Source organism: Triturus cristatus, chromosome 4_2, assembly GCF_964204655.1.
Source record: "Triturus cristatus chromosome 4_2, aTriCri1.1, whole genome shotgun sequence".
Lineage (NCBI taxonomy): Eukaryota > Metazoa > Chordata > Amphibia > Caudata > Salamandridae > Triturus > Triturus cristatus.
The window spans coordinates 720,046,754-720,070,068 of record NC_140586.1 but is presented as its reverse complement, the minus strand read 5'-3'; the positions used below and the strand labels follow the sequence as shown (position 1 = coordinate 720,070,068).

The following is a 23,315-nucleotide window of genomic DNA, read 5'->3' as shown; positions in this document are numbered from 1 at the left end:
GGATTCCTCTGCGGAAGCGGTGGACCCTGGTGGGTGAACCATGGCGTGCCTGGTTTGGCGACTGCTCACTTTGCAGAGGCGCCCGAGGCTATTGCGACCTGCGCCCTGGGAGTGCGGAGGGTGCCTGTGGTGGACGACTTGCGGCTGACACGAGGCGGACGTGGGCGGCTCCTCCCGGCTGGGGTGTGTTGAGGCTCTTGTGGTCGGCCCATGGGGAAGCCGCGGCGCGGCATGGGGGCTACCCCGCTGGATCGAGCGGAGACCCCGCCGGACCCTCAGGCCCAGGACCCGGCTGGAGTGCTAGTGGCGGGACTGCGGCAGCAACAGATGGACCGGATCCTCCAGGCCATTTCTGACTCGGGGGAGGCGCTACGCCGAGACATAGCCCAGGTATCCATGAGCCTCGGGCTCTTGCGAGCTGACCATGGCAAATTGGCCGACCGCGTTGAAACTGCGGAACTTAAGCTGGTGGCGTTGGAGCCGGCCCAGACGGCGACGGAGGCCTCGCTGGGAGACTTATCGCGCAGAGTGCACCTACTTGAGAAGAGGGCCGAGGAGGCGGAAGGGCGTAACAGACGCAATAATGTTCGGGTGGTAGGCCTGCCCGAGAGAATCGAAGGAGACGACATGGTCGGCTATCTTGAGAAGTGGATGCGGGAGGTGGTGGCGCCGGAGGGCCTGTCGCAGTTTTACACCCTTGAAAGGGCCCATCGAGTGCCGGCCCGCCAGCCGGCTCCGGGTCGTCCACCGAGACCGGTGGTCGCCCGCCTGCTGCATTTCAAGGATCGCGACCTCATTCTGCGGAGGGCCCGGGCATCTGGCCCATACAAAGTTGACAATGCCCTAGTCTCACTTTACCCTGATTATTCTCAGGAGGTTCAGCGCAGTCGCTTTTCATTCATGGCAGTTAAGAAGGCCCTTCGCGCGGAGGGGATCCTGTATGCCCTGTTCTTTCCGGCCAGATTGAAGGTGATGGTGGATGGGACTGCTCATTTCTTTGATGCACCTGCCGACGCATGGGGCTGGCTGGAGCGGTACCGCGAGGGCCAGGGCGGAGCTGGACGGCGAGCCTCGGAGGCTTGGGCCCCGACGGGACCTCGTCGGGCCCGCCGACACAGGAGGCGTGTGGTGACAGGCCGGTCTCCCCCGCATTCTCAGACAGAGTTGGAGAGGCAGGCGGCTCTGAAGGCGGTCTCTGTCATCTCTGGAGCGGCGGCTGCGACCTCGACTGCGGATTCGGGATCCCGGCGGAGTTCTGCGTCAGAGGAGTCGGTGGCGTCAGAGGAGTCGGTGAATTCTGAGGGTGCCGGTGGGCGCTTGCTGGAGGTCACGCTGGCCACTGCGGATGGAATGCTGGACACGTGAGGCAGCCTCACTATGAACTGTATGTTGTACAGGGTGGCGCACTTAGTGCTGCTTTGTGGTCCAGTGAGGGGCGAGTGTGGTTCTGCTGTTGCTGTTGAGGGGTGTCGCTCCTGGGTTCCGTGGGGGGACGGGGCTCTTTGCTTTGGGGGGGCCGCTAGGGGCGGGACGCTGCCGGGAGAAGGGGACTTTGACTTCTGAGGCCGACATACGGACTAGCCTGTTGGACTGCAGTCCGGACCGTGCTGGTGTTGGGTCACCCCCTCTACCTCACACATATTGTGAGACCCTGGTGGCTACCAGGGTGCTTTCTTTTTCGTTCAGTGGGTGTTTGGATGGGTAACTGTGGTTTAGAGCCTGTTCTGGGGATGGGAGGGGTTTGGGTTTGTTGGGTGAGGTTTATGTGGGGGGGATGTGTCAGTGTGCCCGCTAGGTTGTTTTGGGATGTGATTTGTGGTATATATTCATATGGCGACCCGCCTTGAACTGAAGTGTATCACTTGGAATGTGCGAGGGCTGAACTCCATGAGAAAACGTTATAAGGTACATGCCTACTTGGTCCGCAGGGGGGATACAGGTGGCCTTCTTGCAGGAAACGCATGTGGATCGGGCTGAGGGGCTGGCTCTGCAGAGGCGATGGAGGGGACAGTTGTTTTACACTACCTTTTCTGCTTTCGCTAGGGGGGCTTTGATCTGGGTCCGATCCGGGGTTCCTTTTCAACCTACAGCCACGCTGGTAGACCCGGAGGGGAGGTTTGTGGCGGTATCTGGTCGATTAGATGGCAGGGATGTGACCTTCTGCAGTATTTACGCCCCAAACTCTGACTACACTGCTTTCTTTGCGCGGCTATCTGGGAGGCTGGCGTCTTTTCTGGTGGGCACGGTGTTTCTTGGGGGGGACTTTAACTCGGTCACTGATGTAGAATTGGATCGCTCTCATCCCCCGCTAGCTCAATCAGCGGTACATAGGGTGGCCAAGGCGAGGCGCAACTGGCAGGCAGCCTGGGGACTCGTAGGCGCTTGGCGGGTGCATCACCCGTCCGACAGGGATTACTCCTTCTATTCTGTACTGCACGACCTTCATGTTCGGCTGGATGGCTTCTTGTGTACCCCGGGAGCCCTGGGGCTTACGTGTCACAGCGAGTATCTGGCAAGGACACTCTCAGACCACAACCCCTGCTTGATAACGGTCCTCTGGTCCCAGCAGCGGCAGGTGATTCCGACCTGGCGCTTGAATCCGACGCTGCTGGAGGATCCTGTGTTTCACGCGGAACTCGGGGAGGGCGTGGAACGCTACTTTACGGATAACGCGGGGACGGCGACAAGCAGAGCCCTTGAATGGGATGCGCTCAAGGCGATGGTGCGGGGGATTTGTATCTCGGCCGTCGCTGGGACGCGCAAGGTTCTGTTGCGGGACGTTGACCGCGCTGAGGCGCGGCTGCGCCAAGCGGAACTTGCTGGTCACACTGACGGGGACGCGCAGGGGGAGGTCTTGGCGGCGCGGGAAGAGGTGGCCGCGCAGGTGGAGCGGCTTCGCTGCTATGACTATAAGGAATACATGGTCCGCGCGCACGCTGAGCAGGATGAGGTAGGGTCGTTATTGGCCTGGCTGGCTAACCCAGCGCTTAGGGGCACCCCTATACTGTCGTTGGCTACCCCTGTGGGGGACCTGGTCTACTCACAACGGGAGATCAATGACCAATTCTGGGACTATTACTCACGGCTGTATCAGAGTAGAATGCTGGATTTGCCTGATGGGCTGGACGCTTACTTAGCAGCTGCTGGGTTGCCACAATTGGATCCGGAGCAGGGGTCGGCCCTGGGGGCGGAGATCTCCCTGGGAGAAATCAGAGTGGCGGTTAAACACATGGCCCGGAAAAAGACCCCGGGGGCGGATGGTCTCCCAGTGGAGTTTTATGCCGCGTATTTGGGCGCCTTGGCTCCGCGCCTGCAGGCGATATACAGGGAGGCATGGGACATGGGTGAGCTGCCGGGTACCTTGAGGGAGGCGATCATAATCCCGTTACTGAAGAAAGATGGGGCCCCGTCCTCCAGGTACCGCCCGCTTTCTATGCTTTCGGTGGATTATAAGATCCTTAGCAAGATCTTGGCCACGCGGCTCATGGCCCACATGGGCGCACTGGTACATCCGGACCAGTCGGGTTTCATTCCAACGCGGAATACCACGGCGGGTATTCGCAAGTTAGTGCAGATCATGGGGGACCGGGAGGAGGGCCCATCGGAAGCCGTAGTACTGTCGGTGGATATCGAAAAGGCATTCGATAGCGTGGAGTGGCCGTATCTGTTTCGGGTGCTGCAGGGGTTCGGCCTGGGGGACCACTTTGTGCGCTGGACCAGATTGTTATACTGCTCTGCTACGGCTAGAGTCCGCACGGGGCGTACTATCTCGGCTGCTTGTCAAGTAGAGAGAGGCACTCGACAGGGTTGCTCGCTGTCCCCACTTTTGTTTGCTCTGGCGATCGAGCCCTTGGCAGCGCATGCCCTTCGGGGACGGTTTTATGAGGGGGTTCAGTTACGTGGTGAGCCACACTACATCTCCCTGTACGCGGATGACCTCTTGCTGTATCTAGCGGATGCGCGGGACTCTCTGCGAGGCGCTAGACTCCTGCTCCAGGAGTTCGGCTCCTTTTCAGGGTTACACGTTAACTGGGCTAAGACTTGCCTTTTTCCTCAGTCTCCTGGGGTCCGGGCTCCTATGGCGCTTGCCGACCTCCGCTGGGAACCTGATTGCCTGCCTTACCTGGGTGTCCGCATATTTCACGCTCCTGCCGATCTTTTCGAGGGCAATGTGGGGGGAGCGCTAAGGGGGCTCAAGGGGAGTATGGCGTTCTGACGCACCCTCCCACTGTCGGTGGCCGGTCGAATAGCGCTGCTGAAAATGGTAGCACTACCGCGCTTGCTTTATTTCTTCCGCACCTTGCCAATCTGGATCCCGGCCTCCTTTTTAGGTCTCGTGAGCCAAAGGCTCGAAGAGACATTTTATATCTGGCCTTTTCAAAGTGCTGCCGTGGCCTAAAGCTACAGTGCACGTGAACGAGCACGCGCGCAGCGCCATGTGTCTTTCCTCCGTAGCGATCGTAATCACGATCACTTTCACTTTCGCGGGCTCCTCTGTTGCTGGCATTCCCCCCTCTCTTCTCGCCCAGCCCTTCTTGTTTTGTTTCGCTTTACTCCCGCTTTCCTTAACTCTTTTGCACTGCCACCTGTACATCTCGCTTGCCCCCCCTCTCTCCGTCTTTCTTTCAGTCTCGTTTCCTTTTGTCTTCTCACTATGTCTCTCGTCCACTCGCCTTCGTAGTCGCTCCGTGCATACATCTATCGCCTTTCTACAACGTGCCCCCTCTCATTCTCTTACTTTTTTTCACCTTCTCTTTAGCTCCCTTATCTAACGATGTTTTTCTTTCTCGCTGCCTATCTCTCACTCTCTCGTCTCACTCTGTCTATTGTACTCTCTCTATCTGTCTTTGCACTTCCGTCATTTTCTTTCCCTTTGGTGTGTGCCGGGGTGGGGGGGGGGGCACACTTCCACACTGAAGAGATAGACGAGTTTGCACTGTGGTCATTCAGGGTTGTAGAAGCATAGTTCGGACCCGAAGCATTCTGCCTTAGCACAGGGGTGAGGGAAACAGAGTAAGCCACGGCATGAAATACATCTACTGTAGGCGTATTAACAGATTGCAAGGCATTGGCAAAGACAAGACATCCACACACTTGCAATACCTTTGCCATTTCCTACCGGAAGCCGGAGCAAGGATAAAGGGACACGCTTTAAAGAACGGTTGCGGCGATCACCCAGCTTTCCCCAAAGGCCTAGACACAGATCTTGCCAATGGGCCCATTCAACCTTATATTAGGCCCTGGTCACATTTCTATTGCACCAGGGACATTTTTCATAATTTCAGAACTATTGCATTATGCTCATTATGTGAAATTCCCGGATTGACACTATTATGACACGTGGCCTAATTAAGACACAATCACGGTAAAAATTCGGCGCGAGAAAATGTGAAAAATGCGAACGACCAGCATGTGAGTGGCTGCTGTTTATGACACTTGTCAGTCAGTCACACAGCTTTATTCGATCTCTTTATGGCACTTGCTTTTGTGCGATTTTTTAAAGTGCGGTATGCATTCTCCTGTCCAAAAGGGGCGTAAGGACACTATTTGCGCTAAAATATAGCCCTAAATTCCGGTTTAGCATTTCATGTCATTTTTACAGAATTTTACATAATTACCCAAAACAAATTACACAAATTTCTCACACACCCACTCCTCATCTCCTGTATTCTAGCGGTCTTATGAACCCCATCTACACATTATGAGCCTTAGATACTCCTTACAACCATTCTTACCTCTTATGAACCCCATCTACACATTATGAGCCTCACATACTCATTGCAAACCTCACATTTTCATACAAAGCTCACCCACTGGTTATGAACGTCATCTGCTCTTTAAGAACTTCACTCACTCCCTACAAACTTTTCCTCCTCCTAACAAACTTCATACACTCTACACAAACCTCACTGTCTCTTTATGAAGTTCACTTACCCCTCGCAAACCTCACCTCTTCCGTACAATCCTCATCTATGCTTTATGACCTCAGCTGCTCCTTATGAAGGTCAGCTGCTCTTTATGAAGTCCACCTACGCCTAAAAAGACTCACCTCTTCCACATTAACCTCATCTTTTCCTCAGGACCCTCATTTACTTCTTATGAACCTCACCTCATCTCTTCCATACAAACCGCATCTACCCTTTATTAACCTCACCTGCTCCTTATGACCCTCACCTATCATATTATAACTCTATTCACCGAAAAAAAACTTGAAGCCCATGTACTAATATTTCTCTCCGGCGTCATTTCACCCAAAGACATTAGTGTTGGATAATAGAGAGAAAATATTGACTCTGCCAATGATTTCATCCCTGATAGACATTGGTGCTACTACTCAGGGCCGGATGGAATTTTTTATTCCTCTTGCGGAATTGGAGAAATTTAGTGGCGAGTACCAGCAAAATTCCATTAATCGCCTCATGGCAGAAATGTTTTCCCTTTTCGATCAACATGATGATAACAGGAACAATCCAAGCCTCCAATAGGTGAGCTGGCGAGTGAGAATTGGCATCCTCTAGCACGATTTCCAGTCACTAGGAAGCCTTCTGGCATGATTCTCTAATGCAAGCAGTCACAGGAGCGGTCACGGTCAAAGGGTTGCTTCTCTTTTTAGGTCTCGCGTGAGCCAGCGCTTTAGCACTGCTCTCGCGAGAGCTTTTGTAAAAGGGGGATCTGGAGGTGCAAACTAGTGCTTTTCAGGCCTCCAAATACAGTGCATGTGCGCCGGGCGCGCGCACCATTTGGCAGCCTGAAAGCACTAGTTTGCACTTTCAAATCGCCAGTTTACAAAAGCTCATTTCGCGGCCGCTTTGATGAGAACATCAAAGCTGCCGCGAAAGTGCTCACCATTTGCCACCCCCTCCCTTATCCCACTTCCCTCACAATGGCGACAGCTTGTTTACAATGTTGGGTTGATTCTTGTGTGGTATACTGCCTATAGTAGCCTAGAGACAACTTAGCTCGAAAACTGAAGATACCTGACGTGCATATATACAATGAAACCAGAGGCTGCAGCAACTCTATCAATAAAACAGAGCGACAAAGGGAAAACGCAGGGATACAAAGGAACCTGCAGGCGTGAGAAGCAGCAAAGGGGGGTGACTGAAGAAAGTTGCATGCGGTTGAATCAAAAGTAGAGAGTTCAGGTATTCAGCAAACCCAGCACTCAACAGCACTGGTATCAGGCTTCTACAGGAATTATTGGGCTCTCTGCACGTGTTTTTTTAACGAATTAAGCACCGCCCATTTGGTCATATCTTCCGGGCTGCTGTTTCTATAGCAAAGATGACTCGTCAGCACGTGCTTCTTCACGAGAAGCTTGTCTGCTCCCCTTGCCCTCTCTGGGGGCTAGCTGCTGGTGTTATTAGTCTTCTTTTTTTCTGCGTTGATTGCCAGCACAATGAAAGAGCCTGCCTTTCCTCTGCTCAGGCCCGGTATTGAGCTGCTTTCTTTCTCCGTCAATCGACTCTTATAGTTGACACCACAGACCTTGGTGCACGCAGGCGATCGGGTGATGGGTTTGATTTTTCATGCCTCAGCAATTTTTTTTCATCTTTTGCACGCATCTGCCATTTCCTTTCTGACTGCAGTAAGAAGCAAATATTGGCAAAGCACATACGTCTCGCCAGTGTTTTCTGCCGATGCTATTTAGGCATTGGTTAAAAAAACAAGCATTTGCAATGCAGTAGGTCTCGCATTTACGCGAGTTTGAGCTATTGACATTGCAAATAACAATGCCTTTTATTTTTGTTTTTAAAACAGATGTAAAAAGCATTGTCATTTAGAATGCCAATAGCTTAAACTCGTGTAAAAGCGAGACCTATTGCATTGCAAATGCTTGTTTAAGAAGCTTCGGGCGTTGATGACAGGGTTTCTTTGGGGCACAGGCAGGCGTCGGGTGGCGTTGGCCACCCTGATGAGACCGAGGGTGGAGGGGGGGCTGGCAGTTCCGGACTTCGAATGGTTTTATCTGGCGGCGCAGCTGCAATGCCTTACACAGGCCGTGGCACGCGAGTTCAGAGGCCCGGAGGGCCCGCAGGGTAGGATTATCCCTAGACATGTATTGTCGTTCATTATGTTGCAGCAAAAGCTCCGGTTGGATCAGCTCACGCTCGAGGAGCGCACGCTTCGGCTCTGCTGGCTCCGTAGTCAGAAACGAGCGGGCTTCGTGGCCCCATATGCCCCGGAAATTCATTTGGGCATGTGCACGGCTCTCCCCCATGGCGGAGACTGGTCGGCCTTGGCGGGCTGGGAGTACCGTGGGGTTCACATGCTTGGGGATCTATATAGGGACGGGGTTTTGTTGCCGTTCCACGAGTTGCAGAGGGATTTCGATTTGCCGAGGGGGGATTATCTCCTTCATTCTGCCCTGGTGGCTGGGATTCGGAAACACTGGAGGATGGGGCTGTCGGAACCCCCAACGTCCTTGGGATGTCAGTACGTCGCTATGGCGGCGGGCACCGTGAAGGCCATCACCTGTCTCTATGGACGGCTGTCCACGGAAGGGCTCACGCCCCTGGCGACCCTACGGGAGAAGTGGGAGGGGGACCTTGGTAGGCCTATCCCGGAGACGACGTGGTCGCAGCTGTTGCGGCGACCCTGGAAGGGCACGCGCAACGCTAGATTTCAACTGGTCCAATTCTATACTCTCCACAGGGCCTACTTAACCCCGGCAAAGATTCTGCAATATTTTGGAGGCTCCTCGTCGGGCTGCCCTCGGTGCCATACGGAGGGGGCTGACTTCAGCCATATGTTCTGGTCCTGTCTGGGTTTGGGCTCTTACTGGACGGATGTGGTGGCGTGTCTGAATCGAGTGACTGAGCGCGTGCTGGCAGTGGACATGGGAGCTTGCCTTCTGCTTTGGTTCCCACACACCCCCCGTATAAAAATCACGAGCAAATTTATCGATCTTGGGCTGATAATGCCGAAGAGGGAGCTTACCATGCACTGCTAGGCAAGAACGGGGCCGAGCATTCGAAGGTGGAGGGCGAGCTTCCTGGTTTGGGCGGGGACTGAGGGGACACTTCGCCTACAGTTGGCCAGGCGTGCTTCCAATGACAAAGCGCAGGCTGCTGCTAGGGCGTGGGGGGCTTTGGTGGAGGAGCTTCGTCGCTGGGGGGAACAGGAAGAGGAGGGTGGGGATCAGGTGCGAGTGGCCCGGACTGGGAGGAGTGTGGAGGGACCTGCTGGGACTGACGGGGAGACTACTCAGGAGGAGGCCGCTTGAATATTCTCCGAGAATAATCGCTGTTTGTGCAACTTTATTAGGATGTACATGGTGGTCGAGCTCCGGGGTGGTATGCCTATGAGCGGTAGAGTGCAGCCTTTGGTACTTTTGAGAACGCTGCTGGGGTTCATCCCATGATTCTGAGTTCTGCTCCCTGGCTACGTGGGACACTCTACGCATTACCAGGGGGGGGGACCGCTGTGGGCACACTGACGGGGGGGTGGGGGTAGAGGGGGAGCGGGGTGGGGTGTTAGGAATGGCACTGTTGCAGAACTACTTTCTCCTGTATTGTCGTTAATTGCCTAGTTCTCCTACACGGGCCTACTGTATGTAACGCTGACCTCACGATGCTGTTGTTGGGGACAAACTAATAAAAATTGTTTTAAAAAAAAAGTCTGCCCGTAGTTGCCCCCTTTTAGTGTTTTTCCCTTAATAAAGTATGAAAACTACTTCCAGAGCAGAAACAATGGCTAAGGCTTTTTGGTAGAAAGACCCGAGTGTGAGGCATGTGACTCCTCTCCGCTCAGGAATAGCAGTTACAAAGCGTTCAAGAACGATGTGACATACCCATGAGTAATTAAGTATAAAGTAAAACTTGGGGAAGAAAACACCTTAGATCCCAGGATTCAGTGTAGCCAGCATGGCATCAGCTCCGTTGGAGAGGGATCTGGTCCTCGAAACAGTTTGTTGTGATTAAGGAAACTCAACTTTTCTCTAGACATTCCCCTGGCTTGGACAACAGCCACCTCAAGATCAAAAGGATTCTGCTATATTGGATTTTACTTAGAATAGGGCACTATAGGACAGGTTGTAGTAAGTCAAACAGGATGTGCTGCAAAAGTTGGAGGGTTGGCGCTTGGGAACTTTTTCCTCAATTGTTAGAGAGTCTGCAGGAGTCAACCCCACCCACTGGCTAGCAAGTCCTACAAATGTAGCCCCTCATCTCCAGCTTATCAGAACACTTTCTGCGCCTATGGTTGGACCGAAGAGGACTGGATTTCCAGCATTGATTGGATTTGCGTTAAATAAGAAACTAAGTCCCTCCACGCAACCCCCAGGATCGGCATGGGGAGAGGAGCTCTGTTTGGAGTGCCCAGCACCATTTATTTTGAGTGCCTCACCATTAATTACCATTAATTAATGTTGCAAGCCGCCACTGCAACAAACACAAACACAAGCATAATAGGTTGCTCAAGTGCTGCCAAACACTTTGGAGCAAAGAGCAGAGCAAAGAGCATATCAAGAGTATGTAGCACCTGAGACGAGCTTAAGTGTCGCTAGTTCCAAATTAGCTGTTAGATTAGATACTTTACATGGCTTTGAATACATAGAGTGTGATAAAATCATCAAAAGATAAGGCAATAAGGAGGTTCTGACCCAGAAAATGATAGAGGAGGATAATTTGAATAGTAAAAGTAGAAAGCACAAAATTAATCGGCAGTACCTCAGAGCATTGACAAATTGGGAGGACGTGGTGGTAAGCAATATCGATCAAGGGGTTAATAAAGCTGTACCACCTCCCGTTGTGGTGGTATGATCTTTTGTAGTCTGAAGTTTCTAATGTAAATTATTATGATACTTCAAGCACCCCAACTCTGTCCTCTTGACAATTCAGTATCTTCAGAATGGCCTGCATAATTCACTGACCTCTTTACACTAATGCCCCGAAATACTTGCCTCAAAAATGTATTATTTGTCAGTGGAATCTGTTTCTTTTACACCTCAGAATATTTATTGTGCCTCCTTTAACTAGAAAACAAACACGCCTATCTCGTTGGTTTCCTCTGGTGGGTTCGTATTGAACTGTATTTCCTGCTCAAACCGGCAAAAGCCTCTCATGAAACATTTAAGGCAAGACTTGAAATGCATATTTTCAATTTCTTGAAAAGCTGTTTAAGTTCAATTGTTTTATATTGAGTCAGACAGTGTATGTGATCACACTCAGGATTTGTATTTTGTAATCCTTGACATGTATGTGAACAAACTGTAACCACAACTTTGTACACTATCGCACATGCTGTTTTTCTGGTCAATGTTATTATTGAGTAAACCACTTAGTCAGTTCATAGGAAGTGTACACTCAATAGGTTTACTGAAAATTGTGTTAAAAAAACTGAAACGTTACTATGCTTATTATGGGCACTTTTTGTTTCCAAATAGCTTCATCAGCAAAAATAGGGCTCATTGAGACGACAAGAGGACTTCTCCCTGGTGCAGGTAATATACCGTCACCTGGTTCTTTATTTGTAGATTTTAGTCACATGACAGGGGCAGGATTCCATCCTGGCCTAGTCACATGGTACATCTCTTCCCTAGAGTTGATGGAATTGTAATGACATCACAGGCGTTGTGACGTACTATCTGCTGTGTGTTGTTTGTCTGCAGGGGGCAGTCAGCGTTTACCACGTCTCATAGGACTGGGTCTTGCCAAAGAGCTCATTTTCACCGGAAGACAGGTGACTGGCGACCAGGCACTCTCCCTTGGGCTCGTTAACCACGCAGTAGCGCAGAATGAGTCAGGCGACGCCGCTTACCACAAGGCAATGGCCTTAGCGGAGGAGATCGTTCCTCGGGTGAGTGACTTATCTCTTTGGTTCTTAATTGCTTACCCAAAGAGCACTGAATGAATGAATGAATGAATAAATCACTACATTCAATTCTGATCAATGCTTTGTGAGATGTACAATGGGCTGTCTTTCTATCAATCTATGTAAATAGTCTTTTAGTATATATGCAATTAGCCATACCCACGTGGATTTGGTTATATTGAATTGTAGCATTTTTTATCTGTGACAGTTTAGTTCTGGACAAAATAAGGGTTTTCTTTTCCAGTTAGACTGCATTGCATTGCTTCCCTTTGCATGAGGTGGATTAAAACAGCCTTTACTTAAAGGAGTATCAAGGATATTTCCACTCATCCTGTTTTGTATTTGTTGCAAGTGTTGTCTGCCAAGTTGGATGCTTCAACCATTGGAACATAAAATGGCATCAGAGAAGGAATTGGGCTTCAATCAATCAATCAATCAAGAATATTTGTAGAGCGCGCTACTCACCCGAGCGGGTCTCAAGGCGCTGGGGGTGGGGGGGCTGCTACTGCTCGAAAAGCCAGGTCTTGAGGTGCTTCCTGAAGGAGAGGTGGTCCTGGGTCCGTCGTAGGTGGGTGGGGAGGGAGTTCCACGTCTTGGCAGCCAGGTAGGAGAAGGATCTTCCTCCGGTGGTGGTTCTGCGAATCCGTGGGACGGTGGCGAGGGCGAGGCTGGTGGAGCGGAGCTGGCAGGCTGGCGAGTAGAATGTGAGGCGGTTGGTGAGGTATTCGGGGCCCATGTCGTGGAGAGCTTTGTGTGCGTGGGTGAGGAGCCTGAACGTGATCCTCTTGCTGACGGGGAGCCAGTGCAGGTCTCTCAGGTGGGCGGAGATGTGGGTGTGACGAGGGATGTCCAGGATGAGTCGTGCAGATGCGTTCTGTATGTGCTGGAGTCTTTTCTGTAGTTTGTCTGTGGTTCCAGCGTAGAGAGCGTTCCCGTAGTCCAGCCGGCTGGTGACGAGGGCCTGGGTTACCACCTTTCTGGTTTCGGTGGGGATCCACCGGAAGATCTTTCGGAGCATGCGAAGGGTGTTGAAGCATGAAGATGAGAAGGCGTTGACTTGCTTGGTCATCGTGAGGGAGGAGTCGAGGATGGAGCCCAGGTTGCGTGCGTGGTCCGTGGGCTTGGAGACGGCGTTGACTTGCTTGGTCATCGTGAGGGAGGAGTCAAGGATAAAGCCCAGGTTGCGTGCGTGGTCCGTGGGCTTGGGGGCGATGCCCAGAGCAGGAGGCCACCAGGAGTCGTCCCAGGCGGAGGGGGCTGGTCCGAGGATCAGGACCTCCGTCTTGTCTGAGTTCAGTTTCAGACGGCTGAGCTTCATCCATTCCGCGACGTCTTTCATTCCTTCCTGGAGGCTGGTTTTGGCGGTGGCGGGGTCTTTGGTGAGGGAGAGGATCAGCTGGGTGTCGTCAGCGTAGGAGATGATGTTGAGGTTGTGGTTGCGAGCGATGGCTGCGAGGGGGCTCATGTAGACATTGAAGAGGGTAGGGCTGAGCGAGGAGCCTTGGGGTACGCCGCAGATGATCTTGGTGGCCGCGGCGCAGAAGGGCAGGAGACGGACTCTCTGTGTTCTGTCGGAGAGGAAGGAGGTGATCCATTCCAGGGCCTTTCCTTGGATCCCGGCGTGGTGGAGGCGGGTTGTTAGGGTGCGGTGGCAGACTGTATCGAATGCGGCCAATGGGTCGAGGAGGATGAGGGCGGCAGTTTCCCCGTTGTCAAGCAGGGTCCTGATGTCGTCGGTGGCTGCGATGAGGGCGGTCTCGGTGCTGTGGTTCGCTCCGAAACCGGACTGCGATGGGTCAAGGGAGTCGTTCGTCTCGAGGAAGGCGGTCAGTTGCTTGTTGACGGTCTTCTCGATGACTTTTGTGGGGAAGGGGAGGAGCGAGATGGGCCGGAAGTTCTTGAGGTCTGTGGGGTCCGCGGTGGGTTTCTTCAGGAGGGCGCTGATCTCCTCGTGCTTCCAGCTCTCCAGAAAGGTAGCGGATGCGAAGGAGTTGTTGATGATGCTCCGGAGTTGGGGTGCGATGATGGAGTCGGCTTTGTTGAAGATGTGGTGGGGGCAGGGGTCGGCTGGGGAGCCAGAGTGGATGGTGTTTATCACGTGGGTGGTGAATTCAGTGCTGACGGGGGTCCAGGCGCAGAGGGTGGTGGTGGGGGGCGTTGTTGCAGTGGTGGGGTACGTGGACTGGGCGCCAAAGCTGTTGTGTATATCGACGATCTTGCGGTGGAAGAACGTGGCGAGTGAGTTGCAGAGGTCTTGCGAAGGCGTGATGTCGTTGCTGCTGGCGCTGGGGTTGGAGACCTCTTTAACGATGCTGAAGAGTTCCTTGTTGTTGTGGGTGTTGTTGTCCAGTCGTTCTCTGAATGATGTCCTTTTGGTTGTGCGGATCAGCTGGTGATGTTTTCGGGTGGCGTTCTTGAGGGCAGTCAGGTTATCTGCTGTCTGTTCGTGGCGCCAGGCTTTCTCGAGGGTACGGCAGGATTTCTTTGAGTCTTTGAGGTCGTCGGTGAACCATGAGGCTTTCCTGCTGCCAGGTTTGCTTCGAGGGTTCTTCAGTGGTGCCAGGTCATCGGCGCAGTTGGTGATCCACTGTGTGAGGTTGCGGGCTGCGTCGTTTGTGTCCGTAGTGTTGGTAGGGGGGTTTTGGCTTAGGGAAGTGGTAAGCTGGTCGGTGGTGCTCCAGCATCTTCGGGGAGCCTGTTGTGCGTGGTGGTGAGTCGTGGTCCTCCTGAAGTTGAAATGGACGCAGCTGTGATCGGTCCAGTGTAGTCCGGTGGAGTGGCTGTAGGTGACGAGGTTGCTGGAGGAGAAGACTGGGTCAAGCGTGTGGCCGGCGTAGTGGGTGGGGGTGTCTACCAGCTGCCTGAGTCCGAGGTTGGCGAGGTTGTCTAGCAGGGTGGTGGAGTTGTTGTCATTGTTGTTCTCCAGGTGGAAGTTCAGGTCCCCTAGGAGGATGTAGTCCGAGGAGGCGAGGGCATGCGGGCTGATGAAGTCTGCGATGGCTTCGCTGAATTGTGTGCGTGGCCCCGGGGGTCTGTAGATAAGGGTACCTCGGAGGGTAGTCTTGGGGTCGGTGTGTATCTGGAAGTGAAGGTGTTCAGCGGCGGTGAGGGTGTCATCGGAGTTGGTCGTGATGCGGATGGTGTTCCTGTAGACGATGGCGATGCCTCCTCCGGTTTGGTTGACGCGGTCCCTCCGGGTGATCTTGTAGCCGTCCGGGATGGCTATGGCGATGTCAGGGGGCTGTGGAAGCGTTCATCCAGGTTTCCGTGAGGAAGGCGACGTCTGGCGCTGTTGTGTCGAGGAGGTCCCAAAGTTCGACGGCGTGCTTGTGGACGGAGCGGGTGTTGAGCAGGATACACCTGAGGTGGTTGTTGTTGGTGCCTGGTCTGGGGGGCGCGGTGCAGGTTCGGAGGCAGGTGAATTTGCAGGCTTGGCAGGTGAAGGGTCCGTGGGTGCGTTTCGGGGTGGCTCGATGACAGGCGGGAATTCGGCCGGTGTTGAGAGCGTGGAGGGCGGCAGTGTCGTATCTCAGGTGGGGCTTCTGGTTCCTGTGGGGGCCAGGGGTTCTGGTGCTGGGCGCGGTCAGGGCGCAGACGGGCTTGCCTTTGGCGCGGCCGCCATAAGAAGGGCAGTGGGAGGGAGGAGCAGCTGGGAGGCGGGAGCGGAGCGGTGAATGGGCTCGCAGGGGGGCGGGGCCGCAGGGACGCAGCGGCAGGAGAGTGCGAGGGAGGGGAGCGGGAGGGGGGATACAGAAGGCAAAAAACGGGGGGCAGGGGTACAATGTAGGGCAAAACAACAAGTGGAGGAACTAAAGCAGAATTACAGCAGAAAGAGGCACAATATTACGTTATTACAGCAAAAGAGACGCACAATAGAGTACAAGTATACCGGTGGCACGAGGTCAGGAAGCGGCTGAAGCAGGCAGCGGGGCAGGCACAGGCAGCGTCACAGGAGGACCGTGAGGCGGCAGAGGGGGGGCGACCTACCTGAAATCAGGGTCGCTTCAGTGTTCACATCTCCAACAGCGGCCAAAGTGCAGCGGAAAAGAGCACATTTTCTTTTACTTTGTCAGCCAGTAAATTAGATTTTTTTCTTCTGCACCTTTGTTGCTCCAATGGAGCTAGAAGAGACACTTCCGATCGTGCTTTGTTACTTCGAGTTTCATAGGATAAAGCCAGGCCACAAAATGGTGAGCAGCATAAATAAGAAGTGCTTAGGGATAAAGTAAAGTATACATACGGAAGATGTTTTTTATTGTGAAACTTTGCAAAGGTAAGGTAAATACGTTTTGAAAGGCGGATGGCCCATTGAAAAGAAACCCAACCATCCTGCCACGTTGTGCGATAAAAGTGGCACTACAGCCTACACTAAAAAAGTCCTTTGAATCAAAGATCTAGGGAGTAATTCATAGATTTGATATCATCGAAGTACCCTTGTACCTACGTAGTGTTGCATCTTACTTAATGATTGCATGGAATGTGTAGCAGTACCCGAGTGCCCTACATGAAGTATTTGCCTTAAGTTCCCTTGACCAAAATTACACCTACACTGCATCCTTTCAAAGGGTCTTGCTTCAAAACCGTTTAAACAAATGTTTTTTTTTAAAGTTAAATTTGACAACAGGCTAGCATAACAATCTCAGCTGTACACACCTGTTTTCGCCCCTCTACGCTGGTAGATACAGCGGCTACACAAATTATAAAGGTACATTGATTGTTACATCACATCAGTATACAGACTGAGCGTCATCCTTGTGGTTTTAGAAGTCTGAGCTCGATGTATCTCTACATCATCATTAACAACACATTCCCTCGTTACCCCACCGCGCCACTCTCAGGCATACATTCCACTGAATCATGTTCTTCCTCCGGGGTCCATCCTTTGTAGATTTTCTCTTATTTTTTAAAAAAAAACCCTTCCTTCATCGCTCGCTTTTATTATCACCATATATATGCAGTGATCGAAGTGGGCGGGATCGGCAGGGCACCGCATACCCCTACCTTTTCAATGTGATAGAATCTGTTCCCCTACTTTTTTATTGTAATGGGTCCCAGGACGGCAGAAATAGCCGAGGCCTCGGCATAAGGCTCGGCCGTTCGGGGGAAGCCGGGTGAGCAGAGAAGGAAAAGGACTCTGTCTACTTCTCCTATTCTGATGCTGTCAGCTGCCCCCTTCTCTCTTTCTTCCTCTTCCTCACTCTCTTTCTGTCTCAGTCTCGCTCCGCTTAGCTTGCTGAATGAAAGCTGTATTTCAAGAAACTGCTTTTGTATTTATTTATTTTTTCATTGAACAAACCAAAGGTTAAAGTAACGTTATAGTTAGGTGAACAATGTACACTGACACAAGTCTCATTCTGCACTGAATACACATCAATCACCATGCAACAAGGCACTTTCACCCTGCACTCACACACTTATTAACTAACCTTCATGCATGCACCACCCACCCTGCACCATTCTCCCTGCACTCATACACTGCTCCCATACCTCTCATTATTAATCCCATAGGCGAAACCTATGCATTTACCAAAGCTTGTCTTTTCATGTCAGTGATTTGGAGCAGGAGGTTAGAAGATCAAAGGGTGGTTACTTCTAAAAAGCTAGGAAGAGAAGAGTGCTCATAGGCGGCGGAAGCATTGTTTAGATTTCATCACATGGCTAAATACCAAGCAATTGTGTAACTTGGCAATGATATAAGGCCAAAAGATCATATGGACATATTAATAACTTTCCTAATTTTAACTTCTCTCACTCATAAAATTCACTTTTTAGCTTTAAATTGTTCCTTACAAAATCGCAGCATCACATAAAAATTTGCCTCTTTACCTGCATTGTTTCTGCCCTTCATTCTGTCCATTATGGGCCGTGCATGATGGTGGAGTAAGTAATTTGACATTGCTTTATCAAATAGGGGATTTATTGTATAGCAGCGCTTATGTAACCCTCCCCAGGTCAGGTGCAAATAGGTGTATTATGCAGAATTCTCTGCGCTGTGTAGCAATTTAGTCCCACCCTTAACACGGGTGGGACTAAGTTGTCATTGTCCTTTGGATTTCTCATTTTTAGAAACCAGTTTATGCTTATTTTTTGTAATTTTAATATCGGGAGTATATTGATGTTTTAGGAGGTTTTAATGCATGTTTTATTAATTCACTTTAATTCCGTACATGTTTATACTATAACACAACAGCTCCTGCAGAACGAAAAGCATTTTTCTCCTGTAACACGACAGATTTGACAGGGTATAAATGATGTTCTATTGTAACAAGAAAGCTTTAGCTGAACCGAATCGCCATAAAAAACAAACGACAGAGAGGAAAATGTCCTAATGTTGGTGCATCCATAGTTAATAAATTCCTTGATACGTTACCGCTTTTAAAAAACAAATCAGATATGTACGGAGGCAGTCTTCACATAAATGTATTCCACTACCGTGACCGCATGGAAGCACAGTACACACTGATGGGCGTTTATCTTTTTCTTCATTTACATATGTTGACTTTGTATTATTTACTAAGAAACAATGAACTTTGTTTGCAGGTTTAACGATGTTCACAGATATTTGGTGACGCCGAGCATATGATTTAAATCATGTATAATATGTGCTCATAGTTTGAATAAAATGAGCCCCTCCAGGATTAATATGCGTGAGGTGGAGAAAGTGGAGCCCTGAAGCAATATATATGTTAGAGAGTACATAAAACTGCTCATGATGGGAACATTCGCATTGGTGCTGCAGCAACAAGTCAGGCGGCCGACCCTCACCGAGAGCCGCCCAGGCACCCCCGCTACTGTTGAATGAACAGCAAAGTAAGGTGGATAAAGCCACCTCATGGGGACATTTAGTGGCAGAGGGGCTCTGATGCTGGGGTACTCCAGGTGAAAGGAGAGTGTAAGGCCCAGCTCACTATCCATGCAAATCCACAGACACGTACTCTCAATCTGGTGCATAGTTGCATAGGTGCACTCGGAGCTGATTTATAGGTTGGCGGAAGGGGGTACTCCTCAATGATGACGGAGTACCCTTTCCGCCAACCAAAAGTTCCACCCGCCTTATTTAGAGTGGGGTAGACCTTCAGTGTGTAGACCTTGACTGAGCGGCCCGTCAAACTTCCAGTGCATTCCCAGGAACCGCGGTTCCTGGAAATACAAGAGATGGCCGTAGGGGTACCGCGGCATCTCTGAATACAGCGGATGGAGTACTCCGCCATGGTGATGGTAATTACTTTGTCTGCCTAAATTTAATTCAGCACTTTAGTATATATTGAGGAAGGGTAGATTGAATTCTAGCCGCACCCCGCATTGCATTTGAAAGAATGTAGTAATTTCTCAAGGTATTTGCGTTACCCATCAACACTTTTAAGTCCATTGAATTGTTTTTTTATATTTATGCCTGTTTCTCCTTTTTTCCAATAGGCTCCAGTGGCAGTGAAAATGGCAAAACTTTCCATGAACAAAGGCATTGAGGTAATTATTTATGTCTGATGTCCGGATATTAGTAAAACAAGTGACCTAGGACGCAACTGATAATTGCACACCTCGGATAACAGTTCGTTCTTACTTCACCCCATCTTAACTTTGAGTGACAAGCAGACACATCTTTAGCTAACTCTTACCATAATAAGACCCATTCTATGGTGGCACAATCCTGGGTGCAAATACACACCCAATAAATGCCAATGGCATGGGGGTCTCTATTTATGGCTTTGCAGTTTGTATATTATCATGATTAATGCACCTTGGAATGGGGAATTTTTTATGTGCTAGTGGTGCATCCTATTCCCGGTTTCAGGTTTTATCTGGTCAAAAATTGTCCAGCAAATTCTCCTGTGTGCACAATTTATACTCCGGTCATAATCTGTTTTAGGCGCTTACGGGGCTGAAAAAGGATTTACGAAAGATATAGAAAGATGGTTCTTGTGTTTCACAGTGGAAATTTCTTTGGATTGTGCAATAAAATTAAAGCTGTCAGATATTTAGCCTGTGGAGAAATTAGAATATTGACTCCTAAGCTCCAAACCACATAGTTGGGCTAGTCTTTATGAAGCAAGGATCACTTATTGGATAACTGGATCGAATCCCAAGTGGCTAGCATAGAGTGATGGAGAAGACAATGGTTGTTCAATAGTGTAGAACCTTGTTTGGAGACTAAGGAATGTCTTCTGGAGGTGAAATCTTTGTGCATCTGCAGACATAGGTAATCATTTAATTTAATTGAAAATAAATAACGTTTACCCTGTTTAGGCTACAAGAATTTTGCAATCGTCGCTGACAATTAGACCACGTAGTAGCGCAATAATGATCTTTGAAAAAAATATGTACCGCTTTATACTGTAAGATGTCTTATTTCTGTTTCTCTCTGAAGCCTGCGATTCACAGGAAGAAATTGAAGCTGGGCATGTTTAATGTTGTAAGGTTGAGGTAGACTTTCCCATTACCCATTATGATGGTGTAATTCCTATTTGCTGGCTCCTAATAAATGCATCAATTTACATAACATTATCACATGTTTGTATGAGGTTTGTAAACATCCTGATATCCAACTTTTCAATTGGACAGCTAAGGATAGAATCAAGTGGAGTGTGTCTTGAAATGTGGTGGAGTAAGAGAACCATTAGGAGGCATTTCTGGCTGTCATGAAGGCTACAAGTAGAGCGATTTACCACCTCTGAGAAGCAGAGTCAATCAATTATCTATGTGAGGTCCCCAAAAGGATGGGCCAGAGCAGATCACATCTGTGGTTGATTCTCTGAAAGACCACTGAGATCTCTAGCCAGACAGTCACACTTCAGGTTAGCACCTCTAAATTCTAGTGTCACTTGCATGCACACTTGAGGTCTCTAAAAGGTTGCTTTACGTGGGTGTAGTTATTGTTATGTCATGTCTGTGCCAATTTAGGACCTGTTTGCTGAGGCGCAATGAGTCTCAGTAGGAAACTATGGTCTTATGCCAAAGTCGTTCATGTGTCAGGCCAAAGCCTTTGGGGGACTTCTAAGTCTAAGGGAGGTCAATCGCTTGCCAGGCAGGGGTTCCAGAGAGGACAGGGTTAGGGTGGAGACTGTCACATTCCATCTAGCATCCGTCTTCAAGGCTGGCTATGCTATGTCTGTTAGTCACATGTCATATCGGTGGCTCTGGAAGGCTGCAGAGGCACAAATAGTCACCTGTTGGCCGAAAGCTTCTAGATGGTTGATTGGGATAGAGCAATTTGAATCTTGCATCTGGTGGCATCAGTCTTCAAGCAGCCCTGTAAGTCTGAAGATTAGAATAATAGGGCTGATCTTGTTCTAGGTTATGTTAGGAGAATGCAAGTCTTGGATGGGGTCAATCATGTGTCACTTCCGTGTCTGTATGAGACTGTAGCACTGGGGTCAGAATGATGTTGGAGAAGTGCCTCAGACCGTAAGGTATAAACTGCCAGGTCAGAATCCTGCAGCCTGTGAGGGAGAGTGGTAGACTTTTAATACTGAAGGCAGTTAATCACGAAGCTGCCATTTCTGTTCCAAGCCATCTTTAAATATATTGAACAGTTGCATGCCCTTATATTTTTCTTTCCGTCTGTCTTTAAGTTATATTTTATCTTTTGCACTCTTCAGATCTCAGAAATATTCACCCCTCGAGCTATATTCTTTGTTTCTTGAAGCTGTGGTGATTCATTCACTCATGTACTTCTTGAGCTGTTTCCCATAATGCCCACACTAAAACATTTGTCACTGATGTGTAATTATACCACTTAATTGTAGGCAAATGCAAACCGCCTTGTATTAATATGGTATAGTCCCATTATTATTGGTCATTTGTTGTGTGATCGGGTCCTTGTCGAACAGCAAATTGGGCCCTACCTGGGGGCACTTTTTGAAGTTGTTTATCTTGTTGCTTAAAGGCTTGTAAATCCATGGAAAGTGTGTGTCCATGTGAAAACTGTGTGTTTATGTGAAAGCAGAGCGTCGGCCTCCCTCCACATCACGGCCCAAACGCACCATCTAGGGAGTCCCTCAAGGTTCATCCCTCAGTCCTACCCTCTTTAATATCTACATTACGCATTTAGCAGACATAGTCAGAACCCACGACATCAACATCATCTCCTATGCCGACAACAATCGGCTCATCCTCTCGCTTTCAGCTGACCCCACTGCAATGAAAGCCAACTTCCGCAACTGCATGAAGGACATCCACATGAAGCTCAACATGGACAAGACTGAAGTTTGATCTTCGGCAGACACACCACTCTCTGAGACGACTCTTGGTGGCCATCAGAACTCGGCCGTGCACCCACTCCAAAAGACCATGCCCGCAACCATCCCGGACAGCGGACTCTACATGAAACAGGATAATTCTCTCTCCACAGCCTGCTTCCTCACACTCCACATGCTCCATAGAATTTTCAAATGGCTGCTCATCAACACCAGGAAAACAGTGATGCATGCCCTCATCATCAGCCGGGTCGACTACGGCAACACACACTATGCAGGAACCAACAGCAAGCTCATAAGAAGACTCCAGATGATCCAGAACAGCAGGCAGACTGATCCTCAACCTGCCCAAAAGGACTCATATCACCCAACACCTGAGAGACCTCCACTGGCTCCCAATCCAGAAGAGATGCCGATTCAAGCTCCTGACTCAAGCCTACAAAGCCCTCCATGGCCAATGACCTGCATACATGAACCACCGACTGAACTTCTACCAACCACCCAGAAACCTCCGCTCCGTTCACCTCACCCAGACACCACGCATTCATCTATGCTGCACCAGAGGACGTTTCTTCTCCCACCTCACGCCAAATCCTGGAACGCTCTTCCCCCTTCTCCTCCGAACCGCACCATCATTGACCAACTTCAGGAAGGGACACAAGACCTGGCTCTTCGAATAAACTCCTACAGCACAGCATCTGGATACCCTCATGGGTGATAAGCTGTGCTATACAAGAACTGTTTGATTTATTGACTGTGTTGGTGCTCTTTTTCTGGATTGTAAATGACAAGAAGTGGGACATTGGGTTTCCTTTCTTGTTCTGCACTTCGAGATTGCTCCTGTTTTTGATCGTCCCATTGGTGTATGAAGTCCCCTTTTAAGACCCACGTGTTTTCATCCAGCTTTGCTACACAGGTTGCTAAGAAATCCCTCTCCATTCATGTCAGAAACACTTCTCTGTATTGCAAAACACTTTTCCTTCAAGAACATTTCCCTTCAGTTGGACACATATCATGCACGTGTTTGTGTGTGTGTAAGTATCTGGAATTCATACAGCACAAACCTAGCAAAAGGCAGCTGAGCACTGCACAGGGTCAAAGACAGACTCACAGCCAAAGTGTTGATTCGAGTGGTAGCTGATTTCCAAGAGCAAAAGTGGACTGTTACTTCATCATTGTTTTGTTCTTTAAAGAGGTGCGCTTCAAAAAAGACAACATTACTCTGTATTCCGATGATGATCTTCATGCACTGGAATCCACACTCTTCTCCTGGTAGTGACTGATCTTCTTAAATCTTTTGAAGACGTC

At 50.0% G+C, this 23,315-nt stretch overlaps 1 protein-coding gene across 2 annotated transcripts in view; it reads left to right on the top strand.

Annotated features, from left to right (window-relative positions):
• The window catches only part of LOC146834961 (enoyl-CoA hydratase domain-containing protein 2, mitochondrial-like), a 205,802-nt gene that overhangs the window by 154,067 nt on the left and 28,420 nt on the right, over nt 1-23,315 (top strand). For both annotated transcript variants that reach the window (XM_085602606.1, XM_085602605.1), the window contains 3 exons: nt 11,387-11,443; nt 11,612-11,799; nt 19,231-19,281. In XM_085602606.1, coding sequence (XP_085458732.1) covers nt 11,387-11,443; nt 11,612-11,799; nt 19,231-19,281 — 296 coding nt within the window. The remainder of the gene's footprint in view (nt 1-11,386; nt 11,444-11,611; nt 11,800-19,230; nt 19,282-23,315) is intronic.